This window comes from Salvelinus alpinus, chromosome 27 (assembly GCF_045679555.1).
Source record: "Salvelinus alpinus chromosome 27, SLU_Salpinus.1, whole genome shotgun sequence".
In the NCBI taxonomy this organism is placed as follows: domain Eukaryota; kingdom Metazoa; phylum Chordata; class Actinopteri; order Salmoniformes; family Salmonidae; genus Salvelinus; species Salvelinus alpinus.
The window spans coordinates 24,611,814-24,633,769 of NC_092112.1; the positions used below are offsets into that span (position 1 = coordinate 24,611,814).

Sequence of the window (21,956 nt, forward strand, 5' to 3'; positions counted from 1 at the left end):
TCAGAGCGGAACCAGTTGCATATACAGCTCGAGCAAGACATTCATCAGTATTTCTCTGACTTTTCTCCATGGAGTCAAAAAAACATCTGATTCCAGGAGGACCATGAGCTGTTGCTATCAATAAGGTGTCTGATTCATAATTTTCACCTTGAATAGAAGTAGAGGGACTTTTGTCAGAGGTTGTTTGTTGTGAGTGCTGAGGGAACTTTATGCACTTGGCCAGATGATTCTGCATCTTTGTTGCATTCTTCACATATGATTTGGCACAGTATTTGCAAATGTACACAGCTTTTCCTTCTACATTAGCTGCAGTGAAATGTCTCCACACATCAGTTAGTGTCTGTGGCATTTTCCTGTAAAGATGAGAAACAAATGAGTAAAAAAATTATAATAATACAATTCCATGTACAGATAAATAGTTCAGCAGTTAGATTAAACAACTCCTTTGTAAGATAAATGTTTTAAAATGAAACATGTATGGAAACAGGTGAATTAACACTCAGTTAGCAGGCTCAAGCAAGCTAAAACCCACATGGTAGCAAAAACTAACTAGCAGAAATTAACAATTTAGAAATTTTTTAAACACACTTTGTGGAGGCTACTATTTACTAGTTAACAAAAAAGAATGTATGTCATGAAAAATATTTTCGCCCCACCCAGTATTGTAATCAAAACTTACCAGAAAGCATGTAGTATTTGGCTCAGACAGTGTAGTCGTGTGTGCTCAATAGCATCTCATTAGTGTGCAAGATCTTGAATCAGCTGTACATGTGATGTAAGAGTGCACTGCACATGTGATGGATGAATGCACTGTGCATGCAGAGGGTTGCAATTCCATTGGGGATATTTTAACCAAAATATGCCACAAGACTGAGAATTGCCTTATGTGTATCCCACAAAAAAGGTTAACTGTTATAAGCTACATTTTTTGATTTCCAGGGCTTAACTTCCCATAGAAAATTTCCGTAAATTTACCGTAAAGTTTCCGACCCTTTGCAACCCTAGTAGCCATGCTTGTTAAGTGTGCCTTGAATTATAAATAAACCACTGACCGTGTCACCAGCAAAGCACCCCCACACCATCACACCTTCTCCTCCATGCTTCACGGTGGGAACTACATATGCGGAGATCATCCGTTCACCTACTCTGCGTCTCACAAAGACACAGCGGTTGGAACCAAAAATCTCACATTTGGACTCATCAGACCAAGGACAGATTTCCACCGGCCTAATGTCCATTCAATCAAATTAATCAATCAAATTTATTTATAAAGCCCTTTTTACATCAGCCGATGTCACAAAGTGCTATACAGAAACCCAGCCTAAAAACCCAAACAGAAAGCAATGCAGATGTTCGTGTTTCTGGCGAAAGCAAGTCTCTTCTTCTTTTTGGTGTCCTTTAGTAGTGGTTTCTTTGCAGCATTTCGACCATGAACAGTTGATGTTAAGATGTGTCTGTTACTTGAACTCTGTGAAGCATTGATTTGGGCTGCAATTTCAGAGGCTGGTAACTCTAGTGAACTTATCCTCTGCAGCAGAGGTAACTCTGGGTCTTCCTTTCATGTGGCGGTCCTCACGAGAGCCAGTTTCATCATAGCGCTTGATGGTTTTTGTGAATGCACTTGAAGAAACTTTCAAAGTTCTTAATGACCTTCATGTCTTCAAGTAATAATGGACTGTCGTTTCTCTTTGGTTATTTGAGCTGTTCTTGCCATAATATGGACTTGGTCTTTTACCAAATAGGGCTATATTCTGTATACCACTCCTACCTTGTCACAACACAACTGATTGGTTCAAACACATTAAGAAGGAAAGAAATTCCACAAATGAACTTTTAACATGGCACACCTGTTAATCAAAATGCATTCCAGGTGACTACCTCATAAAGCTGGTTGAGAGAATGCCAAGCGTGTGCAAAGCTGTCATTAAGTCAAAAGGGTGGCTACTTTGAAGAATCTCAATTATAAAATATATTGTGATTTCTTTAACCCTTTTTTGGTCACTTAATGATTTACTACATGTTATTTCATAGTTTTGATGTCTTCACTATTATTCTAAAATGTAGAAAAACCCTTGAATGAGTGGGTGTGTCCAAATTTTGACTGATACTGTATATATTCGTATTTGTTCAGATTTCTAAGTAATCTAATACTCTTTTCTATATTGTTTTGGCCAGTGTTAAACATTTGTACTGCTCTTTCTCCTGTCATGTAAGTCGCTGTTCTGTCATGGCAGGTTTGACCCAGACATCCTGGTGGGCTACGAGGTCCAGATGCGTTCCTGGGGCTACCTCCTCCAGCGGGCATCAGCACTCAGTGTGGACCTGTGCCAGCAGCTTTCCCGGGTGCCAGGTAGGGTGGCACTGATCCTGGCCCCCTCTGCTGCAACAACACTGCTTTATTACCAATACAAATTGTCTGATTGATGGAAGAATATGAACTTCCTCTCCTAAAGGAAACAGTGACAATTGTTAATTACACAGCTTGATATGTGTTTTGTTTGTTACATATTACATAGTAGTTACATATTTGGTAGGGTGGCACTGACCCTGGCCCTGTTTGCTGCCACAACACTGCTCACTCACACCTTTTAGCTCCTATAAAACAGGTCTGATGAGAGAATAAAATAAGCACTTCCTCTCCTAAAGGAAGCCGTGGCATGTAGCTAATCCACAGCTTGAGAGCTTGTTTATTGAGTGTAGATATTTCTCTGTGATTTAGGTAAAGTATCGTGTTTTGTAGCATGGGGGTGTTCTATTTGAAATCTGATTTGATTCAAATACTGTGCAATTGTGGGAGTGAATTTATGCTCCACTCAGTGTATTCAAATATATTGGCACTCATACAGAAACCTCAAGCAGGTTTATCTCTGACATTTTACTGCTACTATACCCAGCCATTCTATCCAGGTCAAAGGAGAATGTCGTCTGGCTGCTCCTCCATGGGTGTAATAACGTCTGTCTGTCTTCAGGTGACGCCAAAGAGAACCATTTCGCAGCAGAGAGAGACGAGTATGGAGCAGACACCATGACAGAGATACACATCATCGGACGTATCGTCATCAACCTGTGGAGAATTATGAAGACTGAGGTAGCTGCTGCTGCAGACGTTATTAATCACTTCCCTTTTATTTTAGGAACATAACGACCAGATGCTTTGGTTTCTTAGGTCATTTGTAAGTGTGTATTTCATTGTTTTTTTCCCAGGTGACATTGAACAACTACAGTTTTGAGAATGTGGCCTTCCACGTCCTGCACCAGCGCTTCCCCCTGTACAGCCCCCGCTCCCTGTCAGACTGGTTCGACCACAACACTGACCTGTACAGGTGGGCAATACACCATCCTACTGGATACACTCACACCCACTTACCTGGCTGCTCTCTCTTTTCAAGAGTCGACAGACATGGCAGCTCTGCTTCTAGCTCCTAAGCAACTTTGCAGTATTTTTTTTTGTGTGTCTTATTTCTTACATTATTAGCCCAGAATGTTTTTTGTGTTATTGTATACAGACAGAAATAATTTTTGGATATCTGAGCGGTGGTAACTCACCAGCATTACGACTTTGCCGAATTGGATCCTTTGTTCGTACCCCACAGGGCAATTTAACTTATTCCAGAGGCTCCTCCAAGACGCAGCCGGTGGAGGAGAGGTATTCGGAGCGGACTTCTAGTCTGACTCAGGAGGCGTGCACACCAGCCACCGCTTCTGAGTATATAACCCGCTAATGTTCAGTCTCTGGATGAGCTCAGGGCGAGGAGCTCCTTCCAGAGAAACATCAGGGACTATAACATACTCTGTTTCACGGAATCATGACTCTCTCCGATTATACTGTCCCTGTTCATACAGCCAGCTGGGTTCTCAGTACATCGCGCAGATAGGAATATATATCTCTCCGGAAAGAAGAAAGGCGATGGTGTATGTTTCATGATTAACTACTCATGGTGTGATTGTGATAACGTACAGAAACTCAAGTCCTTTTGTTCACCCAACCTAGAATACCTCACAATCAAATGCCGACCATATTACCTCCCAAGATAATTTTCTTTGGTTATAGTTGTGTATATTCCCCCTCAAGCCGATACCACAACGACCCTCAAGGAGCTACACTGGAAACCACATATCCTGAGGCCGCATTTATTGTAGCTGGGGATTTTAACAAAGCAAATTTGAGGAAAACGCAACCGAAGTTCTATCAATACATTGACTGTAGTACTTGCACTGCTAAAACGATCGATCACTGCTAATCCCCCTTCCGGGATGCCTGCAAGACGCTCCCCGCCCTCCCTTCTTCAAATCAGATCACGACTCCATTTTGCTCTTCCCTTCCTATCAACTCAAACAAGAAGTACCCATGCTAAGGTCTATTTAACACTCTTCTGACCAATCAGAATCCATGCGTCAAGATTGTTTTGATCACGCAGACTGGGATATGTTCCGGGTAGCCTCTGAGAATAACATTAACGTATACACAGACATGGTGACTGAGGAAGTGTGTAGGCAATGTTGTTCCCAAAACCAGAAACCGTGGATAGACGGCAGCATTCACACAAAACTGAAAGCACGAACCACCGCATTTAACCATGGCAAGGTAACTGGGAATATGGTAGAATACAAACAGTGTAGTTATTCCCTCCGTAAGGCAATCAAATAGGTAACACGTCAGTACAGAGAGAAAGTGGAGTTGAAATTCAACGGCTCAGACACGAGACGTATGTGGCAGGGTCTACAGACAATCACGGATTACAAAGGGAAACCAGCCAGGTCGCGGACACCGACGTCTTGCTCTCAGACAATTAAATAGCGTCTTTGCACGCTTTGAGGATAACACAGTGCCACCGATGCGGTCCGCTCCCAAGGACTGTGGGCTCTCGTTCTCCGTGGCCGACGTGAGTAAGACATATAAGAGTGTTAACCCTCGCAAGGCTGCCGGCCCAGACGGCATCCCTAGCCACGTCCTCAGAGCATGCACAGACCAGCTGGCTGGAGTGTTTACAGACACAGTCCACACTTGTTTCAAGATGTCCACCATTGTTCGTGTACCCAAGAAGGCAAACTTAACTGAACTCAATGACTATTGCCCCGTAGCACTCACTTCTGTCATCATGAAGTGTTTTGGTGAGGCTAGTTAAGGATCATATCACCTCCACCTTACCTGACACCCTAGACCCACTTCAATTTGCATACCGCCCCAATAGATACACAGGTGATGCAATCGCCGTCGCACTGCACACTGCCCAACTCATCTGGACAAGAGGAATACCTATGTAAGAATGCTGTTCATTGACTATAACACCATAGTACCCTCCAAGCTCATCATTAATCTTGGGGCCCTGGGCATCCTGACAGGCCGCCCCCAGGTGGTGAAGGTAGGAAACAACACCTCCACTTCACTGATCCTCAACACAAGGGCCCCACAAGGGTATGTGCTCAGCCTCCTCCTGTACTCCCTTCACCCATGACTGTGTGGCAACGCAAGCCTCCAACTCAATCATCAAGTTTGCAGACGACACAACAGAGGAGCTGATCGTGGACTTCAGGAAACAGCAGAGGGAGCATGCCCCTATCCACATCAACGGGACCGCAGTGGAAAGATTCAAGTTGAAAAGCTTCAAGTTCCTCGGCGTACACATCACTGACAATCTGAAATGGTCCACCCACACAGACAACATCGCCTCTTCAACCTCAGGAGGCTAAGGAAATTCGGCTTGGCCCCTAAGACCCTCACAAACTTTTACAGATGCACAATTGAGAGCATCACGTTGGGCTGTATCACCGCCTGGTACGGCAACTGCACCGCCCGCAACCGCAGGGCTGTCCAAAGGGTGGTGCGGTCAGCCCAACACATCACCGTGGGCTCACTGCCTGCCCTCCAGGACACCTACACCACCCGATGTCACAGGAAGGCCATAAAGATCATCAAGGACAACAACCACCTGAGCCACTGCCTGTTCACCCCGCTATCATCCAGAAGGCGAGGTCAGTACAGGTGCATCAAAGCAGGGACCGAGAGACTGAAAAACAGCTTCTATCTCAAGGCCATCAGACTGTTAAACAGCCACCACTAACATTGAGTGGCTGCTGCCAACATACTGACTCAACTCCAGCTCACTTTAATAATGGAAATTGAATTGATCAAAAATGTATCACGAGCCACTTTAAACAATGCCACTTAATATAATGTATATGTATATACTGTACTCTATCATCTACTGCATCTTGCCATCTTTATGTAATACATGTATCACTAGCCACTTTAAACTATGCCACTTTATGTTTACATACCCTACATTACTCATCTCATATGTATACACTGTACTCGATACCATCTACTGCATCTTGCCTATGCCGTTCTGTACCATCACTTATTCATATATCTATATGTACATATTCTTTATCCCTTTACACTTGTGTGTATAAGGTAGTAGTTGTGGAATTGTTAGGTTAGATTACTCGTTGGTTATTACTGCATTGTCAGAACTAGAAGCACAAGCATTTCGCTACACTCGCATTAACATCTGCTAACGATGTGTATGTGACAAATAAAATTAGATTTGATTTGACTATAGTCACACATTTTTTGTGATCAACTCTTTATTGGTTTTCATACCAATTCAGTTGAAACTGAGACAATAAAACGTGTCTTTACATCTGCAGTACTTTTGATTTCCTGTATGAAGTTGACCTCGACTGTGTTGTGTGCCTGCCAGGTGGAAGGTGGTGGACCACTATGTTAGCCGGGTGGGCGGTACCATGCAGCTTCTCCAGCAGCATGACATCATCGGCAGGACCAGCGAGCTGGCCAGGGTGTTTGGGATCCAGTTCTATCACGTGCTCACCAGGGGATCCCAGGTCAAACATTCAGTTTACTAAATCATTTTTTTCATGATTTTAGTTTTTGTTTACTACAATAACCTTGTTGGCTTACCTCTACCTCCCCCTCTGTGGTAGACTAGAATGTGTCTGTCTGGCTCACCTCTACCTCCCCCTCTGTGGTAGACTAGAATGTGTCTGTCTGGCTCACCTCTACCTCCCCCTCTGTGGTAGACTATAATGTGTCTGTCTGGCTTACCTCTACCCCCACCCCCCCTCTGTGGTAGACTAGAATGTGTCTGTCTGGCTCACCTCTACCTCCCCCTCTGTGGTAGACTATAATGTGTCTGTCTGGCTTACCTCTACCCCCACCCCCCCTCTGTGGTAGACTAGAATGTGTCTGTCTGGCTCACCTCTAACCCCCCCCCCCCCCCCCCCTCTGTGGTAGACTAGAATGTGTCTGTCTGGCTCACCTCTACCTCCCCCTCTGTGGTAGACTAGAATGTGTCTGTCTGGCTCACCTCTACCTCCCCCTCTGTGGTAGACTAGAATGTGTCTGTCTGGCTCACCTCTACCTCCCCCTCTGTGGTAGACTAGAATGTGTCTGTCTGGCTTACCTCTACCCCCACCCCCCCTCTGTGGTAGACTAGAATGTGTCTGTCTGGCTCACCTCTACCTCCCCTTCTGTGTAGACTAGAATGTGTCTGTCTGGCTCACCTCTACCCCCCCAAATCCCCCCCCCCCTCTGTGGTAGACTAGAAGGTGTCTGTCTGGCTCACCTCTACCTCCCCCTCTGTGGTAGACTAGAATGTGTCTGTCTGGCTTACCTCTACCCCCCCCCCCCCCCTCTGTGGTAGACTAAAATGTGTCTGTCTGGCTCACCTCTACCTCCCCCTCTGTGGTAGACTAGAATGTGTCTGTCTGGCTTACCTCTACCTCCCCCTCTGTGTAGACTAGAATGTGTCTGTCTGGCTCACCTCTACCCCCCCAAATCCCCCCCCCCCTCTGTGGTAGACTAGAAGGTGTCTGTCTGGCTCACCTCTACCTCCCCCTCTGTGGTAGACTAGAATGTGTCTGTCTGGCTTACCTCTCCCCCCCCTCTGTGGTAGACTAAAATGTGTCTGTCTGGCTCACCTCTACCTCCCCCTCTGTGGTAGACTAGAAGGTGTCTGTCTGGCTCACCTCTACCTCCCCCTCTGTGGTAGACTAGAATGTGTCTGTCTGGCTTACCTCTACCCCCCCCCCCCCCCCCCCCCTCTGTGGTAGACTAAAATGTGTCTGTCTGGCTCACCTCTACCTCCCCCTCTGTGGTAGACTAGAATGTGTCTGTCTGGCTTACCTCTACCTCCCCCTCTGTGTAGACTAGAATGTGTCTGTCTGGCTCACCTCTACCCCCCCAAATCCCCCCCCCCCCCCTCTGTGGTAGACTAGAAGGTGTCTGTCTGGCTCACCTCTACCTCCCCCTCTGTGGTAGACTAGAATGTGTCTGTCTGGCTTACCTCTCCCCCCCCCCTCTGTGGTAGACTAAAATGTGTCTGTCTGGCTCACCTCTACCTCCCCCTCTGTGGTAGACTAGAAGGTGTCTGTCTGGCTCACCTCTACCTCCCCCTCTGTGGTAGACTAGAAGGTGTCTGTCTGGCTCACCTCTACCTCCCCCTCTGTGGTAGACTAGAATGTGTCTGTCTGGCTCACCTCTACCTCCCCCTCTGTGGTAGACTAGAATGTGTCTGTCTGGCTCACCTCTACCTCCCCCTCTGTGGTAGACTAGAATGTGTCTGTCTGGCTCACCTCTACCTCCCCCTCTGTGGTAGACTAGAATGTCTGTCTGGCTCACCTCTACCTCCCCCTCTGTGGTAGACTAGAATGTGTCTGTCTGGCTCACCTCTACCTCCCCCTCTGTGGTAGACTAGAATTTGTCTGTCTGGCTTACCTCTACCTCCCCCTCTGTGTAGACTAGAATGTGTCTGTCTGGATCACCTCTACCTCCCCCTCTGTGGTAGACTAGAATGTGTCTGTCTGGCTCACCTCTTCTCCCCCTCTGTGGTAGACTAGAATGTGTCTGTCTGGCTCACCTCTACCTCCCCCTCTGTGGTAGACTAGAATGTGTCTGTCTGGCTCACCTCTACCTCCCCCTCTGTGGTAGACTAGAATGTCTGTCTGGCTTACCTCTACCTCCCCTTCTGTGGTAGACTAGAATGTCTGTCTGGCTCACCTCTACCTCCCCCTCTGTGGTAGACTAGAATGTGTCTGTCTGTTTCTGGGATCTAGGAATTGGTGATTATCCAGTGGATGGTCAGAACAAGTACTTCATACCACAAATGAAAGGAAAGATGATCAAGGGGAACAAGGGAACTTTATATAAAGACTGAGCTAAACCAGATAGAGAGAGGTTGTCAGTGATCAGTCTACTGAGAAAGTCAGATGAGATGTCTCCCTGTCCTCTCTCTGCCCTGCAGTACCATGTCTCTCTCTCCTCTCTCTGCCCTGCAGTACCGTGTCTCTCACTCTGCTCTCTCTCCTCTCTCTGCCCTGCAGTACCGTGTCTCTCACTCTGCTCTCTCTCCTCTCTTCTCCCTGCAGTACCGTGTCTCTCACTCTGCTCTCTCTCCTCTCTTCTCCCTGCAGTACCGTGTCTCTCACTCTGCTCTCTCTTCTCCCTGCAGTACCATGTCTCTCACTCTGCTCTCTCTTCTCCCTGCAGTACCGTGTCTCTCACTCTGCTCTCTCTCCTCTCTTCTCCCTGCAGTACTGTGTCTCTCACTCTGCTCTCTCTCCTCTCTTCTCCCTGCAGTACCGTGTCTCTCACTCTGCTCTCTCTTCTCCCTGCAGTACCATGTCTCTCACTCTGCTCTCTCTTCTCCCTGCAGTACCGTGTCTCTCACTCTGCTCTCTCTCCTCTCTTCTCCCTGCAGTACCGTGTCTCTCACTCTGCTCTCTCTTCTCCCTGCAGTACCATGTCTCTCACTCTGCTCTCTCTCCTCTCTTCTCCCTGCAGTACCGTGTCTCTCACTCTGCTCTCTCTCCTCTCTTCTCCCTGCAGTACCGTGTCTCTCACTCTGCTCTCTCTCCTCTCTTCTCCCTGCAGTACCGTGTCTCTCACTCTGCTCTCTCTTCTCCCTGCAGTACCATGTCTCTCACTCTGCTCTCTCTTCTCCCTGCAGTACCGTGTCTCTCACTCTGCTCTCTCTCCTCTCTTCTCCCTGCAGTACCGTGTCTCTCACTCTGCTCTCTCTTCTCCCTGCAGTACCATGTCTCTCACTCTGCTCTCTCTTCTCCCTGCAGTACCGTGTCTCTCACTCTGCTCTCTCTCCTCTCTTCTCCCTGCAGTACCGTGTCTCTCACTCTGCTCTCTCTCCTCTCTTCTCCCTGCAGTACCGTGTCTCTCACTCTGCTCTCTCTCCTCTCTTCTCCCTGCAGTACCGTGTCTCTCACTCTGCTCTCTCTCCTCTCTTCTCCCTGCAGTACCGTGTCTCTCACTCTGCTCTCTCTTCTCCCTGCAGTACCATGTCTCTCACTCTGCTCTCTCTTCTCCCTGCAGTACCATGTCTCTCACTCTGCTCTCTCTTCTCCCTGCAGTACCGTGTCTCTCACTCTGCTCTCTCTCCTCTCTTCTCCCTGCAGTACCGTGTCTCTCACTCTGCTCTCTCTCCTCTCTTCTCCCTGCAGTACTGTGTCTCTCACTCTGCCCTCTCTCCTCTCTTCTCCCTGCAGTACCGTGTCTCTCACTCTGCTCTCTCTCCTCCTTGCTGTACCGTGTCTCTCACTCTGCCCTCTCTCCTCTCTTCTCCCTGCAGTACCGTGTCTCTCACTCTGCTCTCTCTTCTCCCTGCAGTACCATGTCTCTCACTCTGCCCTCTCTCCTCTCTTCTCCCTGCAGTACTGTGTCTCTCACTCTGCCCTCTCTCCTCTCTTCTCCCTGCAGTACCGTGTCTCTCACTCTGCTCTCTCTCCTCTCTCCTCCCTACTGTACCGTGTGTCTCTCTGCTCTCTCTCCTCTCTCCTTCCTGCTGTACCGTGTGTCTCTCTGCTCTCTCTCCTCCCTGCTATACCGTGTGTCTCTCTGCTCTCTCTCCTCTCTCCTCCCTACTGTACCGTGTGTCTCTCTGCTCTCTCTCCTCTCTCCTTCCTGCTGTACCGTGTGTCTCTCTGCTCTCTCTCCTCTCTCCTCCCTGCTGTACCGTGTGTCTCTCTGCTCTCTCTCCTCTCTCCTCCCTACTGTACCGTGTGTCTCTCTGCTCTCTCTCCTCTCTCCTCCCTACTGTACCGTGTGTCTCTCTGCTCTCTCTCCTCTCTCCTTCCTGCTGTACCGTGTGTCTCTCTGCTCTCTCTCCTCTCTCCTCCCTACTGTACCGTGTGTCTCTCTGCTCTCTCTCCTCTCTCCTCCCTACTGTACCGTGTGTCTCTCTGCTCTCTCTCCTCTCTCCTCCCTGCTGTACCGTGTGTCTCTCTGCTCTCTCTCCTCTCTCCTCCCTACTGTACCGTGTGTCTCTCTGCCCTCTCTCCTCTCTCCTCCCTACTGTACCGTGTGTCTCTCTGCTCTCTCTCCTCTCTCCTCCCTGCTGTACCGTGTGTCTCTCTGCTCTCTCTCCACTCTCCTCCCTGCTGTACCGTGTGTCTCTCTGTTCTCTCTCCTCTCTCCTCCCTACTGTACCGTGTGTCTCTCTGTTCTCTCTCCTCTCTCCTTCCTGCTGTACCGTGTGTCTCTCTGTTCTCTCTCCTCTCTCCTCCCTACTGTACCGTGTGTCTCTCTGCTCTCTCTCCTCTCTCCTCCCTGCTGTACCGTGTGTCTCTCTGCTCTCTCTCCTCTCTCTTCCCTGCTGTACCGTGTGTCTCTCACTCTGCCCTCTCTCCTCTCTTCTCCCTGCAGTACCGTGTCTCTCACTCTGCTCTCTCTCTTCCCTGCTGTACCGTGTCTCTCACTCTGCTCTCTCTCCTCTCTCCTCCCTGCTGTACCGTGTGTCTCTCTGCTCTCTCTCCTCTCTCCTCCCTGCTGTACCGCGTGTCTCTCTGCTCTCTCTCCTCTCTTCTCCCTGCTGTACCGTGTGTCTCTCTGCTCTCTCTCCTCCCTGCTGTACCGTGTGTCTCTCTGTTCTCTCTCCTCTCTCCTCCCTGCTGTACCGTGTGTCTCTCTGCTCTCTCTCCTCCCTGCTGTACCGTGTGTCTCTCTGTTCTCTCTCCTCTCTCCTTCCTGCTGTACCGTGTGTCTCTCTGCTCTCTCTCCTCTCTCCTCCCTGCTGTACCGTGTGTCTCTCTGCTCTCTCTCCTCTCTCCTCCCTGCTGTACCGTGTGTCTCTCTGCTCTCTCTCCTCTCTCCTTCCTGCTGTACCGTGTGTCTCTCTGCTCTCTCTCCTCCCTACTGTACCGTGTGTCTCTCTGTTCTCTCTCCTCTCTCCTCCCTGCTGTACCGTGTGTCTCTCTGCTCTCTCTCCTCTCTCCTCCCTGCTGTACCGTGTGTCTCTCTGCTCTCTCTGCTCTCTCTTCCCTACTGTACCGTGTGTCTCTCTGCTCTCTCCTTCCTGCTGTACCGTGTCTCTCTGCTCTCTCTCCTCTCTCCTCCCTACTGTACCGTGTGTCTCTCTGCTCTCTCTCCTCTCTCCTTCCTGCTGTACCGTGTGTCTCACTCTGCTCTCTCTCCTCTCTCCTCCCTGCTGTACCGTGTGTCTCACTCTGCTCTCTCCTCTCTCCTCCCTACTGTACCGTGTGTCTCACTCTGCTCTCTCTCCTCTCTCCTTCCTGCTGTACCCTGTGTCTCTCTGCTCTCTCTCCTCTCTCCTCCCTACTGTACCGTGTGTCTCACTCTGCTCTCTCTCCTCTCTCCTTCCTGCTGTACCGTGTGTCTCTCTGCTCTCTCTCCTCTCTCCTTCCTGCTGTACCGTGTGTCTCTCTGCTCTCTCTCCTCTCTCCTCCCTGCTGTACCGTGTGTCTCTGCTCTCTCTCCTCTCTCTTCCCTGCTGTACCGTGTGTCTCTCTGCTCTCTCCTCTCTCCTTCCTGCTGTACCGTGTTTCTCTGCTCTCTCTCCTCTCTCCTCCCTACTGTACCGTGTGTCTCTCTGCTCTCTCTCTCCTCTCTCCTCCCTGCTGTACCGTGTGTCTCTCTGCTCTCTCTGCTCTCTCTGCTCTCTCTTCCCTACTGTACCGTGTGTCTCTCTGCTCTCTCCTTCCTGCTGTACCGTGTGTCTCTCTGCTCTCTCTCCTCTCTCCTCCCTACTGTACCGTGTGTCTCACTCTGCTCTCTCTCCTCTCTCCTTCCTGCTGTACCCTGTGTCTCTCTGCTCTCTCTCCTCTCTCCTCCCTACTGTACCGTGTCTCTCTGCTCTCTCTCCTCTCTCCTTCCTGCTGTACCGTGTGTCTCACTCTGCTCTCTCTCCTCTCTCCTCCCTGCTGTACCGTGTGTCTCACTCTGCTCTCTCCTCTCTCCTCCCTACTGTACCGTGTGTCTCACTCTGCTCTCTCTCCTCTCTCCTTCCTGCTGTACCCTGTGTCTCTCTGCTCTCTCTCCTCTCTCCTTCCTGCTGTACCGTGTGTCTCTCTGCTCTCTCTCCTCCCTGCTATACCGTGTGTCTCTCTGCTCTCTCTCCTCTCTCCTCCCTACTGTACCGTGTGTCTCTCTGCTCTCTCTCCTCTCTCCTTCCTGCTGTACCGTGTGTCTCTCTGCTCTCTCTCCTCTCTCCTCCCTGCTGTACCGTGTGTCTCTCTGCTCTCTCTCCTCTCTCCTCCCTACTGTACCGTGTGTCTCTCTGCTCTCTCTCCTCTCTCCTCCCTGCTGTACCGTGTGTCTCTCTGCTCTCTCTGCTCTCTCTTCCCTACTGTACCGTGTGTCTCTCTGCTCTCTCCTTCCTGCTGTACCGTGTCTCTCTGCTCTCTCTCCTCTCTCCTCCCTACTGTACCGTGTGTCTCTCTGCTCTCTCTCCTCTCTCCTTCCTGCTGTACCGTGTGTCTCACTCTGCTCTCTCTCCTCTCTCCTCCCTGCTGTACCGTGTGTCTCACTCTGCTCTCTCCTCTCTCCTCCCTACTGTACCGTGTGTCTCACTCTGCTCTCTCTCCTCTCTCCTTCCTGCTGTACCCTGTGTCTCTCTGCTCTCTCTCCTCTCTCCTCCCTACTGTACCGTGTGTCTCACTCTGCTCTCTCTCCTCTCTCCTTCCTGCTGTACCGTGTGTCTCTCTGCTCTCTCTCCTCTCTCCTTCCTGCTGTACCGTGTGTCTCTCTGCTCTCTCTCCTCTCTCCTCCCTGCTGTACCGTGTGTCTCTGCTCTCTCTCCTCTCTCTTCCCTGCTGTACCGTGTGTCTCTCTGCTCTCTCCTCTCTCCTTCCTGCTGTACCGTGTTTCTCTGCTCTCTCTCCTCTCTCCTCCCTACTGTACCGTGTGTCTCTCTGCTCTCTCTCTCCTCTCTCCTCCCTGCTGTACCGTGTGTCTCTCTGCTCTCTCTGCTCTCTCTGCTCTCTCTTCCCTACTGTACCGTGTGTCTCTCTGCTCTCTCCTTCCTGCTGTACCGTGTGTCTCTCTGCTCTCTCTCCTCTCTCCTCCCTACTGTACCGTGTGTCTCACTCTGCTCTCTCTCCTCTCTCCTTCCTGCTGTACCCTGTGTCTCTCTGCTCTCTCTCCTCTCTCCTCCCTACTGTACCGTGTCTCTCTGCTCTCTCTCCTCTCTCCTTCCTGCTGTACCGTGTGTCTCACTCTGCTCTCTCTCCTCTCTCCTCCCTGCTGTACCGTGTGTCTCACTCTGCTCTCTCCTCTCTCCTCCCTACTGTACCGTGTGTCTCACTCTGCTCTCTCTCCTCTCTCCTTCCTGCTGTACCGTGTGTCTCACTCTGCTCTCTCTCCTCTCTCCTCCCTGCTGTACCGTGTGTCTCACTCTGCTCTCTCCTCTCTCCTCCCTACTGTACCGTGTGTCTCACTCTGCTCTCTCTCCTCTCTCCTCCCTACTGTACCGTGTGTCTCACTCTGCTCTCTCTCCTCTCTCCTCCCTGCTGTACCGTGTGTCTCTCTGCTCTCTCTCCTCTCTCCTCCCTACTGTACCGTGTGTCTCTCTGCTCTCTCTCCTCTCTCCTCCCTGCTATACCGTGTGTCTCTCTGCTCTCTCTCCTCTCTCCTTCCTGCTGTACCGTGTGTCTCTCTGCTCTCTCTCCTCCCTGCTATACCGTGTGTCTCTCTGCTCTCTCTCCTCTCTCCTCCCTACTGTACCGTGTGTCTCTCTGCTCTCTCTCCTCTCTCCTTCCTGCTGTACCGTGTGTCTCTCTGCTCTCTCTCCTCTCTCCTCCCTGCTGTACCGTGTGTCTCTCTGCTCTCTCTCCTCTCTCCTCCCTACTGTACCGTGTGTCTCTCTGCTCTCTCTCCTCTCTCCTCCCTACTGTACCGTGTGTCTCTCTGCTCTCTCTCCTCTCTCCTTCCTGCTGTACCGTGTGTCTCTCTGCTCTCTCTCCTCTCTCCTCCCTGCTGTACCGTGTGTCTCTCTGCTCTCTCTCCTCTCTCCTCCCTACTGTACCGTGTGTCTCTCTGCTCTCTCTCCTCTCTCCTCCCTGCTGTACCGTGTGTCTCTCTGCTCTCTCTCCTCTCTCCTCCCTACTGTACCGTGTGTCTCTCTGCTCTCTCTCCTCTCTCCTCCCTACTGTACCGTGTGTCTCTCTGCTCTCTCTCCTCTCTCCTCCCTGCTGTACCGTGTGTCTCTCTGCTCTCTCTCCACTCTCCTCCCTGCTGTACCGTGTGTCTCTCTGTTCTCTCTCCTCTCTCCTCCCTACTGTACCGTGTGTCTCTCTGTTCTCTCTCCTCTCTCCTTCCTGCTGTACCGTGTGTCTCTCTGTTCTCTCTCCTCTCTCCTCCCTACTGTACCGTGTGTCTCTCTGCTCTCTCTCCTCTCTCCTCCCTGCTGTACCGTGTGTCTCTCTGCTCTCTCTCCTCTCTCTTCCCTGCTGTACCGTGTGTCTCTCACTCTGCCCTCTCTCCTCTCTTCTCCCTGCAGTACCGTGTCTCTCACTCTGCTCTCTCTCATCCCTGCTGTACCGTGTCTCTCACTCTGCTCTCTCTCCTCTCTCCTCCCTGCTGTACCGTGTGTCTCTCTGCTCTCTCTCCTCTCTCCTCCCTGCTGTACCGCGTGTCTCTCTGCTCTCTCTCCTCTCTTCTCCCTGCTGTACCGTGTGTCTCTCTGCTCTCTCTCCTCCCTGCTGTACCGTGTGTCTCTCTGTTCTCTCTCCTCTCTCCTCCCTGCTGTACCGTGTGTCTCTCTGCTCTCTCTCCTCCCTGCTGTACCGTGTGTCTCTCTGTTCTCTCTCCTCTCTCCTTCCTGCTGTACCGTGTGTCTCTCTGCTCTCTCTCCTCTCTCCTCCCTGCTGTACCGTGTGTCTCTCTGCTCTCTCTCCTCTCTCCTCCCTGCTGTACCGTGTGTCTCTCTGCTCTCTCTCCTCTCTCCTTCCTGCTGTACCGTGTGTCTCTCTGCTCTCTCTCCTCCCTACTGTACCGTGTGTCTCTCTGTTCTCTCTCCTCTCTCCTCCCTGCTGTACCGTGTGTCTCTCTGCTCTCTCTCCTCTCTCCTCCCTGCTGTACCGTGTGTCTCTCTGCTCTCTCTGCTCTCTCTTCCCTACTGTACCGTGTGTCTCTCTGCTCTCTCCTTCCTGCTGTACCGTGTGTCTCTCTGCTCTCTCTCCTCTCTCCTCCCTACTGTACCGTGTGTCTCACTCTGCTCTCTCTCCTCCCTGCTGTACCGTGTGTCTCTCTGTTCTCTCTCCTCTCTCCTTCCTGCTGTACCGTGTGTCTCTCTGCTCTCTCTCCTCTCTCCTCCCTGCTGTACCGTGTGTCTCTCTGCTCTCTCTCCTCTCTCCTCCCTGCTGTACCGTGTGTCTCTCTGCTCTCTCTGCTCTCTCTTCCCTACTGTACCGTGTGTCTCTCTGCTCTCTCCTTCCTGCTGTACCGTGTGTCTCTCTGCTCTCTCTCCTCTCTCCTCCCTACTGTACCGTGTGTCTCACTCTGCTCTCTCTCCTCTCTCCTTCCTGCTGTACCCTGTGTCTCTCTGCTCTCTCTCCTCTCTCCTCCCTACTGTACCGTGTCTCTCTGCTCTCTCTCCTCTCTCCTTCCTGCTGTACCGTGTGTCTCACTCTGCTCTCTCTCCTCTCTCCTCCCTGCTGTACCGTGTGTCTCACTCTGCTCTCTCCTCTCTCCTCCCTACTGTACCGTGTGTCTCACTCTGCTCTCTCTCCTCTCTCCTTCCTGCTGTACCCTGTGTCTCTCTGCTCTCTCTCCTCTCTCCTTCCTGCTGTACCGTGTGTCTCTCTGCTCTCTCTCCTCCCTGCTATACCGTGTGTCTCTCTGCTCTCTCTCCTCTCTCCTCCCTACTGTACCGTGTGTCTCTCTGCTCTCTCTCCTCTCTCCTTCCTGCTGTACCGTGTGTCTCTCTGCTCTCTCTCCTCTCTCCTTCCTGCTGTACCGTGTGTCTCTCTGCTCTCTCTCCTCTCTCCTCCCTGCTGTACCGTGTGTCTCTCTGCTCTCTCTCCTCTCTCCTCCCTACTGTACCGTGTGTCTCTCTGCTCTCTCTCCTCTCTCCTCCCTACTGTACCGTGTGTCTCTCTGCTCTCTCTCCTCTCTCCTTCCTGCTGTACCGTGTGTCTCTCTGCTCTCTCTCCTCTCTCCTCCCTGCTGTACCGTGTGTCTCTCTGCTCTCTCTCCTCTCTCCTCCCTACTGTACCGTGTGTCTCTCTGCTCTCTCTCCTCTCTCCTCCCTACTGTACCGTGTGTCTCTCTGCTCTCTCTCCTCTCTCCTCCCTGCTGTACCGTGTGTCTCTCTGCTCTCTCTCCACTCTCCTCCCTGCTGTACCGTGTGTCTCTCTGTTCTCTCTCCTCTCTCCTCCCTACTGTACCGTGTGTCTCTCTGTTCTCTCTCCTCTCTCCTTCCTGCTGTACCGTGTGTCTCTCTGTTCTCTCTCCTCTCTCCTCCCTACTGTACCGTGTGTCTCTCTGCTCTCTCTCCTCTCTCCTCCCTGCTGTACCGTGTGTCTCTCTGCTCTCTCTCCTCTCTCTTCCCTGCTGTACCGTGTGTCTCTCACTCTGCCCTCTCTCCTCTCTTCTCCCTGCAGTACCGTGTCTCTCACTCTGCTCTCTCTCTTCCCTGCTGTACCGTGTCTCTCACTCTGCTCTCTCTCCTCTCTCCTCCCTGCTGTACCGTGTGTCTCTCTGCTCTCTCTCCTCTCTCCTCCCTGCTGTACCGCGTGTCTCTCTGCTCTCTCTCCTCTCTTCTCCCTGCTGTACCGTGTGTCTCTCTGCTCTCTCTCCTCCCTGCTGTACCGTGTGTCTCTCTGTTCTCTCTCCTCTCTCCTCCCTGCTGTACCGTGTGTCTCTCTGCTCTCTCTCCTCCCTGCTGTACCGTGTGTCTCTCTGTTCTCTCTCCTCTCTCCTTCCTGCTGTACCGTGTGTCTCTCTGCTCTCTCTCCTCTCTCCTCCCTGCTGTACCGTGTGTCTCTCTGCTCTCTCTCCTCTCTCCTCCCTGCTGTACCGTGTGTCTCTCTGCTCTCTCTCCTCTCTCCTTCCTGCTGTACCGTGTGTCTCTCTGCTCTCTCTCCTCCCTACTGTACCGTGTGTCTCTCTGTTCTCTCTCCTCTCTCCTCCCTGCTGTACCGTGTGTCTCTCTGCTCTCTCTCCTCTCTCCTCCCTGCTGTACCGTGTGTCTCTCTGCTCTCTCTGCTCTCTCTTCCCTACTGTACCGTGTGTCTCTCTGCTCTCTCCTTCCTGCTGTACCGTGTCTCTCTGCTCTCTCTCCTCTCTCCTCCCTACTGTACCGTGTGTCTCTCTGCTCTCTCTCCTCTCTCCTTCCTGCTGTACCGTGTGTCTCACTCTGCCCTCTCTCCTCTCTTCTCCCTGCAGTACCGTGTCTCTCACTCTGCTCTCTCTCATCCCTGCTGTACCGTGTCTCTCACTCTGCTCTCTCTCCTCTCTCCTCCCTGCTGTACCGTGTGTCTCTCTGCTCTCTCTCCTCTCTCCTCCCTGCTGTACCGCGTGTCTCTCTGCTCTCTCTCCTCTCTTCTCCCTGCTGTACCGTGTGTCGCTCTGCTCTCTCTCCTCCCTGCTGTACCGTGTGTCTCTCTGTTCTCTCTCCTCTCTCCTCCCTGCTGTACCGTGTGTCTCTCTGCTCTCTCTCCTCCCTGCTGTACCGTGTGTCTCTCTGTTCTCTCTCCTCTCTCCTTCCTGCTGTACCGTGTGTCTCTCTGCTCTCTCTCCTCTCTCCTCCCTGCTGTACCGTGTGTCTCTCTGCTCTCTCTCCTCTCTCCTCCCTGCTGTACCGTGTGTCTCTCTGCTCTCTCTCCTCTCTCCTTCCTGCTGTACCGTGTGTCTCTCTGCTCTCTCTCCTCCCTACTGTACCGTGTGTCTCTCTGTTCTCTCTCCTCTCTCCTCCCTGCTGTACCGTGTGTCTCTCTGCTCTCTCTCCTCTCTCCTCCCTGCTGTACCGTGTGTCTCTCTGCTCTCTCTGCTCTCTCTTCCCTACTGTACCGTGTGTCTCTCTGCTCTCTCCTTCCTGCTGTACCGTGTGTCTCTCTGCTCTCTCTCCTCTCTCCTCCCTACTGTACCGTGTGTCTCACTCTGCTCTCTCTCCTCCCTGCTGTACCGTGTGTCTCTCTGTTCTCTCTCCTCTCTCCTTCCTGCTGTACCGTGTGTCTCTCTGCTCTCTCTCCTCTCTCCTCCCTGCTGTACCGTGTGTCTCTCTGCTCTCTCTCCTCTCTCCTCCCTGCTGTACCGTGTGTCTCTCTGCTCTCTCTGCTCTCTCTTCCCTACTGTACCGTGTGTCTCTCTGCTCTCTCCTTCCTGCTGTACCGTGTGTCTCTCTGCTCTCTCTCCTCTCTCCTCCCTACTGTACCGTGTGTCTCACTCTGCTCTCTCTCCTCTCTCCTTCCTGCTGTACCCTGTGTCTCTCTGCTCTCTCTCCTCTCTCCTCCCTACTGTACCGTGTCTCTCTGCTCTCTCTCCTCTCTCCTTCCTGCTGTACCGTGTGTCTCACTCTGCTCTCTCTCCTCTCTCCTCCCTGCTGTACCGTGTGTCTCACTCTGCTCTCTCCTCTCTCCTCCCTACTGTACCGTGTGTCTCACTCTGCTCTCTCTCCTCTCTCCTTCCTGCTGTACCCTGTGTCTCTCTGCTCTCTCTCCTCTCTCCTTCCTGCTGTACCGTGTGTCTCTCTGCTCTCTCTCCTCCCTGCTATACCGTGTGTCTCTCTGCTCTCTCTCCTCTCTCCTCCCTACTGTACCGTGTGTCTCTCTGCTCTCTCTCCTCTCTCCTTCCTGCTGTACCGTGTGTCTCTCTGCTCTCTCTCCTCTCTCCTTCCTGCTGTACCGTGTGTCTCTCTGCTCTCTCTCCTCTCTCCTCCCTGCTGTACCGTGTGTCTCTCTGCTCTCTCTCCTCTCTCCTCCCTACTGTACCGTGTGTCTCTCTGCTCTCTCTCCTCTCTCCTCCCTACTGTACCGTGTGTCTCTCTGCTCTCTCTCCTCTCTCCTTCCTGCTGTACCGTGTGTCTCTCTGCTCTCTCTCCTCTCTCCTCCCTGCTGTACCGTGTGTCTCTCTGCTCTCTCTCCTCTCTCCTCCCTACTGTACCGTGTGTCTCTCTGCTCTCTCTCCTCTCTCCTCCCTACTGTACCGTGTGTCTCTCTGCTCTCTCTCCTCTCTCCTCCCTGCTGTACCGTGTGTCTCTCTGCTCTCTCTCCACTCTCCTCCCTGCTGTACCGTGTGTCTCTCTGTTCTCTCTCCTCTCTCCTCCCTACTGTACCGTGTGTCTCTCTGTTCTCTCTCCTCTCTCCTTCCTGCTGTACCGTGTGTCTCTCTGTTCTCTCTCCTCTCTCCTCCCTACTGTACCGTGTGTCTCTCTGCTCTCTCTCCTCTCTCCTCCCTGCTGTACCGTGTGTCTCTCTGCTCTCTCTCCTCTCTCTTCCCTGCTGTACCGTGTGTCTCTCACTCTGCCCTCTCTCCTCTCTTCTCCCTGCAGTACCGTGTCTCTCACTCTGCTCTCTCTCTTCCCTGCTGTACCGTGTCTCTCACTCTGCTCTCTCTCCTCTCTCCTCCCTGCTGTACCGTGTGTCTCTCTGCTCTCTCTCCTCTCTCCTCCCTGCTGTACCGCGTGTCTCTCTGCTCTCTCTCCTCTCTTCTCCCTGCTGTACCGTGTGTCTCTCTGCTCTCTCTCCTCCCTGCTGTACCGTGTGTCTCTCTGTTCTCTCTCCTCTCTCCTCCCTGCTGTACCGTGTGTCTCTCTGCTCTCTCTCCTCCCTGCTGTACCGTGTGTCTCTCTGTTCTCTCTCCTCTCTCCTTCCTGCTGTACCGTGTGTCTCTCTGCTCTCTCTCCTCTCTCCTCCCTGCTGTACCGTGTGTCTCTCTGCTCTCTCTCCTCTCTCCTCCCTGCTGTACCGTGTGTCTCTCTGCTCTCTCTCCTCTCTCCTTCCTGCTGTACCGTGTGTCTCTCTGCTCTCTCTCCTCCCTACTGTACCGTGTGTCTCTCTGTTCTCTCTCCTCTCTCCTCCCTGCTGTACCGTGTGTCTCTCTGCTCTCTCTCCTCTCTCCTCCCTGCTGTACCGTGTGTCTCTCTGCTCTCTCTGCTCTCTCTTCCCTACTGTACCGTGTGTCTCTCTGCTCTCTCCTTCCTGCTGTACCGTGTCTCTCTGCTCTCTCTCCTCTCTCCTCCCTACTGTACCGTGTGTCTCTCTGCTCTCTCTCCTCTCTCCTTCCTGCTGTACCGTGTGTCTCACTCTGCTCTCTCTCCTCCCTGCTGTACCGTGTGTCTCACTCTGCTCTCTCCTCTCTCCTCCCTACTGTACCGTGTGTCTCACTCTGCTCTCTCTCCTCTCTCCTTCCTGCTGTACCCTGTGTCTCTCTGCTCTCTCTCCTCTCTCCTCCCTACTGTACCGTGTGTCTCACTCTGCTCTCTCTCCTCTCTCCTTCCTGCTGTACCGTGTGTCTCTCTGCTCTCTCTCCTCTCTCCTCCCTGCTGTACCGTGTGTCTCTCTGCTCTCTCTCCTCTCTCTTCCCTGCTGTACCGTGTGTCTCTCTGCTCTCTCCTCTCTCCTTCCTGCTGTACCGTGTTTCTCTGCTCTCTCTCCTCTCTCCTCCCTACTGTACCGTGTGTCTCTCTGCTCTCTCTCTCCTCTCTCCTCCCTGCTGTACCGTGTGTCTCTCTGCTCTCTCTGCTCTCTCT

General features: G+C 51.9%; 1 protein-coding gene across 5 annotated transcripts in view; it reads left to right on the top strand.

Annotated features, from left to right (window-relative positions):
• Window positions 1-21,956, top strand: part of LOC139556208 (DNA polymerase zeta catalytic subunit-like) — a 113,366-nt gene that overhangs the window by 84,947 nt on the left and 6,463 nt on the right. For all 5 annotated transcript variants that reach the window (XR_011671083.1, XM_071369841.1, XM_071369843.1 and 2 more), the window contains 4 exons: window positions 2,235-2,350; window positions 2,970-3,088; window positions 3,205-3,323; window positions 6,705-6,846. Coding sequence is in view for 4 of the 5 variants with exons in the window: in XM_071369841.1 (XP_071225942.1) it covers window positions 2,235-2,350; window positions 2,970-3,088; window positions 3,205-3,323; window positions 6,705-6,846 (496 nt within the window). In the remaining variant the exon portion in view is untranslated. The remainder of the gene's footprint in view (window positions 1-2,234; window positions 2,351-2,969; window positions 3,089-3,204; window positions 3,324-6,704; window positions 6,847-21,956) is intronic.